Source organism: Falco cherrug, chromosome 6 (genome assembly GCF_023634085.1).
Source record: "Falco cherrug isolate bFalChe1 chromosome 6, bFalChe1.pri, whole genome shotgun sequence".
Lineage (NCBI taxonomy): Eukaryota > Metazoa > Chordata > Aves > Falconiformes > Falconidae > Falco > Falco cherrug.
In genome coordinates this window covers 61,853,795-61,861,101 of record NC_073702.1, presented here as the reverse complement: position 1 = coordinate 61,861,101, position 7,307 = coordinate 61,853,795, and the positions used below count along the sequence as shown (strand labels likewise).

The following is a 7,307-nucleotide window of genomic DNA, read 5'->3' as shown; positions in this document are numbered from 1 at the left end:
TTATTCCGTTTTGCAAAATTAGTATTTGTGTAAATATTTATACAGTTAATAGGAAAATTAAGATTTAATCAACAGGATTCATAGAGATTTATAGATACACTTGTTAACAATTTGATGACTTGCAATTTAACAGAAAAGTTACCAGATGTCTCCCAAGCACCCCTGACTTCGGGCAATCAAAACATGTCTGTGAATGCCTGTACTTTTGACTTTGCCCATTTTTGTGTTTTCCTAACCTCCTGTTTGAGACCCAGGCATTGAAAACCAGGCAGCAGAGATCCAACAGCCCCACAGCTGATGGAGGGGAAGCTATAGGTGGAGGGGAAGCTATAGGTGGAGGGGAAGCTATAGGTGGAGGGGAAGCTATAGGTGGAGGGGAAGCTATAGGTGGAGGGGAAGCTATAGGTGGAGGGGAAGCTATAGGTGGAGGGGAAGCTATAGGTGGAGGGGAAGCTATAGGTGGAGGGGAAGCTATAGGTGGAGGGGAAGCTATAGGTGGAGGGGAAGCTATAGGTGGAGGGGAAGCTATAGGTGGAGGGGAAGCTATAGGTGGAGGGGAAGCTATAGGTGGAGGGGAAGCTATAGGTGGAGGGGAAGCTATAGGTGGAGGGGAAGCTATAGGTGGAGGGGAAGCTATAGGTGGAGGGGAAGCTATAGGTGGAGGGGAAGCTATAGGTGGAGGGGAAGCTATAGGTGGAGGGGAAGCTATAGGTGGAGGGGAAGCTATAGGTGGAGGGGAAGCTATAGGTGGAGGGGAAGCTATAGGTGGAGGGGAAGCTATAGGTGGAGGGGAAGCTATAGGTGGAGGGGAAGCTATAGGTGGAGGGGAAGCTATAGGTGGAGGGGAAGCTATAGGTGGAGGGGAAGCTATAGGTGGAGGGGAAGCTATAGGTGGAGGGGAAGCTATAGGTGGAGGGGAAGCTATAGGTGGAGGGGAAGCTATAGGTGGAGGGGAAGCTATAGGTGGAGGGGAAGCTATAGGTGGAGGGGAAGCTATAGGTGGAGGGGAAGCTATAGGTGGAGGGGAAGCTATAGGTGGAGGGGAAGCTATAGGTGGAGGGGAAGCTATAGGTGGAGGGGAAGCTATAGGTGGAGGGGAAGCTATAGGTGGAGGGGAAGCTATAGGTGGAGGGGAAGCTATAGGTGGAGGGGAAGCTATAGGTGGAGGGGAAGCTATAGGTGGAGGGGAACTGATGAAGGGAGATGGCTCAGGCTACAGTACAGAGGAGCAGGGCTTTTGCATTTCAAAAAGGAGATTTGAAGAAATACAGAGTGCCCAAAAATTCATGAGTGATCGTTACTCCAGTAGAACATTACAAAGAAAAAACAGCACAATGTTAACCACTTTCTCTGGATTCTTTTTTAGGAATCAATGCACTTCTAACGTACCTCTCACAGGGGGACTGGAAGAGCATCCTCCCGCAGAGCCTTCACAATGCTGGCAGCTCTGAAGCTTTCCCTTGGTACAGCTGGGAGAAACAAGTCTTGGCACACTAAACAGAAGGCTGGCAAAGAGACACCAAATACTTTTGACAGCTGGTTGAATTAAACACCTCTAAAGTGTGTGGAATATTTACCCACATGACTTCCATTTTCCCCTAAAAAGTCAAAAATCTTGAAAAATATCACTTGGCCTTATTCAATCATTTGGCTTAGAAGCCCTGTTTGTGCCCTGCACATATGTGGGCATCAGGAGCAGATACCGAAGTACATCCATGGCAGAGTTACAGGTAAGGTAAAGCTACTCTGAAGCATGAGAAGCAACAACTGCCTTGTTGAGAAAAGAAAAAAACCAAAGAAATTGAGTATTTTTCTTTCAAAGACAGTGTGTTTGCCACTTCTCAGTTCTTGGGTTCCCTTCCAACTGTGAAACTTCTGAAGAACTGGAAATCAAGTTGCATCGAAAAAGACACACTCTGGAGAAAAGGCAAGCTTGAAATAATTTAGGCAATTCTCTTTCAGGTCGTTAAACTGAGGACTTGACCAGCAAAAATGGACTCCTTACATCCTAAACCAGGATGCATTCCTCTTCTTTTCTGTCATGTGTGGATCTCTGAGAAAAAATGCAGAGGACTATTCACAGTGACCATGGTCGCTGGGAGCAGCCCCGGAGGTCCTTCAGTCAGACACAGGGACACAAAGAAATTTTGAATGATCTTCCTTGAGCTCATGTGACATAAAATTATTTTTTTCTCCTCTTTTCATCTGTTTTCATCTTCATAGCTGGCTCTAATCCTCTGCTTGTTTTGTGACAGCTCAAGTAAGTGTAAGTCTTCTCTCCTTTCCCTCCTCCTTCCACCTGCTGAAGTCACCTGTACCTAAACGCTTGTGAAAATTTTAGAGCCAAAAAAATAAGTCCTTGCAGTGTTAGCCCTTACCAATTGTGTATTATACATCTTTTAACTCAACATGACTCAGCCTTGTCTATCCAGACAGTCCCTACCCTCAGAGTCTCCTACTCTCTATTTAACACTCAGTAAATCCTGAAGCACTGCCGCAAATACACCGCCACCACAGTCACCACACCATTACCCTGCATTTGAGCGCTGTTCGTTCAGATGAACTCGATGCTCTAAGGCAAGGCAATGACTCCAGCATAGGCGAGAGATTATTTTTTTTAAGAAATACAATTTAAAACACAAAACAGACACTTAATCTGAAAAGACTTTAGTATCAGGACTAAAAATTATAACGTATTATTCCTAATGTGTGTAAAACGAACAAACAAAAGGAAAAAAGGCAGCTTTCACAATTTTACCCAAATGACTTAATCCTTTCACAGGTCTGGGTCTTTATAGCTCTTCTCAGCCAGAAGCTTTGGAAGATTTATGGTATTATACAATCAGACACTGCAAATATGTATTTTTTTAAATTGAAAAAGATTCAGCAGAAAATGCATCTCAATGAAATTTGAGACACGTCCTATAGCAAATTACATTTTAAAAAAAAGATAGTTATTAACTACTGCTGGCCAAGACAGCATTCTTCGGTTTTCCTCATATTGGCTTTTTGGCTGGGTGTCGTCCAGATGCTTAACAGAAAAAGATCACACACAGGGTTAGATGTCTGTATTTGTAAATAAAAACAGAAGAAAATTACATACCAGTCTGAATTAGGTGCAGAAATCACTGCAATGCAGAAGAGTATATTTATTTACAGGCTAATAAAAATATATCATATTCAGCTTAACTAGGTGTATACATTTCTTGCAAAATGTTCTACCTGCTACCAAAGTGACAGTAATTCATGATGTAATAATGTTTGGACAGGTACAATAAATACTTGAACTTTGTTTGATACAATTGTGGATTAACTTATATTGAGATGGCTACAAATCCTCTTCACTGCTGAAAATACACTTCTACAAAGGAAATACTACATACAGCCTTTGATCAGAGTTAAATTTATTGCCATAAAGCACTCTCCTTAACTTACATGCTTTTAATTAACATTGGTCCCAGGTGCCAACAAACAGTCCACCTTCGTCTTAAAATACAATTGTCTCACTGAAGAATTTTTGTCATAGGCAAGGAATGATCTACTAAAAAAAATGCAAAAATTCTTTAGAATATTATTTTATTTATTTACAGTAAAAATATATATACACACACACAAGTAAACTGTTTTACACTTAAAAAAAACCAAACAAAAATGAAGCCTGAACACTGACTTTCCTCAGAAATTCTTCCAAGTCTAATTCATTCAACCTCTGGGAATCAGCAGGACTGAGTCTTCCAGTTACTGACAAAGGGGAAAATACACACTTGTCTAATGAATCTGGAAATTCAAACTCGCAAAACTTTGATTAAAAAAGTGTTAATCTCTAAGCATCTCAGTATGACTACAATAAACCAGTATGTTAAATCAGCTGGTAGGAAGTATGGAGTATATGGAGACAGACTGCAGTATCTGAGCAAAATCCGCCCATTCAAAGGCTTTCTAAACAAAGACTATAAAAACGGCTGGGAAGAAGATCTGGTGATCGTTTACTGCTACCTGATTTGTCTACTCCTAGTCATTTTCTCCAGCAACTGTTTCTTCTGTTGATCTCCTATACAGGTTAAAAATAGACAAGGTAAGAGCAGAGAAAGGATCCAGCAGCTTCCAGAAGATGAAGAATAGAGCACAGCATGAGAAACTGGTGGAATAGGAATGTTAGGGACCTAGCTCTAGAAACATTCTCCCACTTCAGGCTACAACTGATCAAGGGCATTAAGTGGAAAATAAGGTGTGCCAAGAAGTAAAGAATAATGAATAAATTAAAAATTTCATCTTTCCCTCAAATAAAGGGAAACTGTACAGGCAAATTTAATGCCTTTTAAAAAAGCTACTAGACTAGTTGGACAAGTCTCATTTCTTAGAACTGCAGCAAGGTTTCATACAGCAGTGATTTTAAAGACATGATTACTACTTGGCTTTGAACTATCCTTTCTGACAGAGGACAACGAGTGTTCCAGGCCATGGACAGTTTGAGAGTACACTGCTGGAGTAACTGTGGGAAAAAACACAAATCTGGATACAAAGTTATGGCAGCGGATTTATCTGCTAACACACCGCCAATGTGTCCTCAAGTTTCTGAAGCTTCAGAAAAAGAAACATGCCTGGGGACCTGTTTCTTCTTCACACAGTTTTATTTTTAAATACTAATTTCTGTGTGGTGAAAACTGTACAGCTTTGACTATTTTAAAAACCTTCAACAGTATGCTGTATGATAAAGGCTATTATAAAAAATGAACTAAACAATGTTATTCCACTGAGTAAGTGGAACTCATGCGTGCGCGCACACACACATAAAATGATCACGTAAATAGCGAAGTTAAGGGATTTATAAATAGCAAAATCTTTGAATAAAATATATACATTTTTAGGCTTTCTCTATAAACATATATATATAGTGCTCCTACAAGAGACAAGTAACTGTGTTCTACATCACAATTTAAAACATTAGTTGATGTTACTCTAAAGGCCTTTGAGGTTTTTTTCTTATGTATGTACATCCTACACAGTAACACTTGCAAAGATGTCTTTTCACATTAGTTCCTCTCTCAGTGTACAAAATCCTATCTTTTCACATGACAATTCAACCGCCTGCAGAGCAGTGAATAGGAAAGCTGGCATGGCACACTGAAATAATAAATGCAATTACAATGTAGAGCTTGCACGTGGAGACTGCTGCACTTCACCAGAAGATCTACAAACAAGAGTGTGAGAAACTGGCCAAGAAACCATCCTCAGCATTCCCATTTGCAGTCATGCCGTGGGCCTTTAGATGTACACCAATTAAAAGCTATTTTAAGATACACTGCTCTTACAAAAGGAGTAACATTTTGTTCCAACAGTAAGACAATTAAAGGTTAATACAACTGCCATAACGTAACAGAGATAGGGCCAGACACTGTATGATTCTGAGCACCTCCTGTAAAGTACTGTGCGCTCAACTTTCTTTAAAGATTATTTTAATGTGAAATAAGTATGTTCAGTACCCATCAAAAGCACACAGCATTTCGTAACGTCAAGCTAATGATGACCAACTCAAACCACTCTGCATCTGTAGTAACCGTATCCATTCAAGAATGAACACTAAACCGATGATGCTCAGAAAAAAAAATACCAAAGGGCACACAAAATTGTGAGTATTTTTCCAAATAATTTTGCATTTAAAAACCCATAATATTCTGTTTAAATACTTTTGGAGCAAGTTTCAAATGGAACAATTCGCAGTGAATTCATTAAAACAACATTGCCAAAAATCTCACTCATAAAACGATCATGGGCTGAAGGATCCTTCACTGTCCCATTTGGGTTTTGACAGTCTTTGCTCAAATAAAAGCTCTGGTTTTTATATTCTGAGAAAAAAAAAATCCTTTCTTTTAAAAGTTACAGTTCAAAAATCCTAAGTACAAACCTCATGGATGCAATGGTACAATTCTCCCCCCTCATCCTTGTAGAGTTAAAGCTTGTTTCACAAACAAAAAAGATCAGTTGTCCCTTTAAAACATCACAGGGTCAAGATGAAGCTGGCTACATCTTATTCTGCTTCCCTGGGGACATCAATGAGATTAAAAATTGAATGTATTGAGGTTATCCTTTTCAGAAATCCCATGCTTTGGTGCTTGTTATTAAAAGAAAATTCATTTCACATGCCATGTGTTAGGTATCTACTGTGTGTCACGCAAAAGACAGTTTTCCACATTTAGAATTGCTCACAATGAAGCCCTGAGGTAACTGCCTTTTTTCCAGGCAACAGTAATACAGTTCTTTTTGACATTTAATCATCCTTTTACAACCTACACTAGTATATGCAACTTGGAGCAGTCAATATTGATTATCAATTGTTCCCAAAGATGGAGTCTGTCCAGTTGATTTTTTTGTTTCTTTGTTTTTAGGATAAAGACTCAGCAGAACGGGCTAATTTGGGTGCAGTGTCTTCTAACGGAGCTTCAACTGAATTCCCCAGGTCTCCATTTTCATGTCCATCAATACTTGGTTTCTTATCAAACACTGCAAGTTAAAAAGAGATTTTATTTAAGGGAGAGAAGCAATCTTGGGAAGGAAGATCAGTGAGCCTTATTTCAGAACCTGGACAGAGTGCTGAAATGACTACTAAAATAAGAAATAAGAGCTAATAGTTTTTTTAGCAGAACAGAGTACAACAGGAAAACAGGAACTGTTTCTCCAGCTCTCTGATCTAAAAGATGTTATTTCAAGCCAACATCATGAAGTGTTAAGGGGAAATAACTACTCCTAGACCGGAGTCAGGGAAAGATAAGAACAAATTTGAATTTTAACCTCTGTGAAAAGTGATCACAAAAACCACCCCACAAATTAATTCAGTTAATTCAGTTGTATCTAACTAAACCAGGGCAGTAAGTGAGGGACCAAACAGAAGAGCTGACCGCCTACTAGTAGGTTAATTGAAATAACAGTAGATTAATTGTGCAATGACTATAAAAACAGTGTTTTCCATTAATAGGTTGCATATTGAGACTTCAGAATTAAACTGCGCACAACACATTTTAGAAGGTTTACCTTGTGAGGGTTTGACATCCACATTTGTATCTTTCCTATTAGAACTTGAATTTGCACCATCTTCCAGTTCATCAAGATATAAACGATAACGGTGTCCACTCTCATCCTCATATTCTACATTTTCATCATCCGAATCAACTTCTGGAGCAACATACACTACTTCAAATTCAATCTCGCCTCTCTAAAATGCAACAAAAATCACAAATTTACTTACTACTGCACAGCTGCACAATAGGATGACCAAGATGAATTTGGTTACTACAACAGAAACATTTTAC

At 39.4% G+C, this 7,307-nt stretch overlaps 1 protein-coding gene across 3 annotated transcripts in view; it reads right to left on the bottom strand.

Moving 5' to 3' along the window:
- Positions 1 to 2,650: 2,650 nt before the first annotated feature.
- GOPC (golgi associated PDZ and coiled-coil motif containing) overlaps positions 2,651 to 7,307 on the bottom strand; it is a 28,216-nt gene continuing 23,559 nt past the window's right edge. For all 3 annotated transcript variants that reach the window (XM_055713678.1, XM_055713679.1, XM_055713680.1), the window contains 2 exons: positions 7,030 to 7,210; positions 2,651 to 6,501 (listed from right to left, as the gene is read on the bottom strand). In XM_055713678.1, the coding sequence (XP_055569653.1) occupies positions 6,383 to 6,501; positions 7,030 to 7,210 (300 nt within the window). In that variant the 3' untranslated portion in view covers positions 2,651 to 6,382. The remainder of the gene's footprint in view (positions 6,502 to 7,029; positions 7,211 to 7,307) is intronic.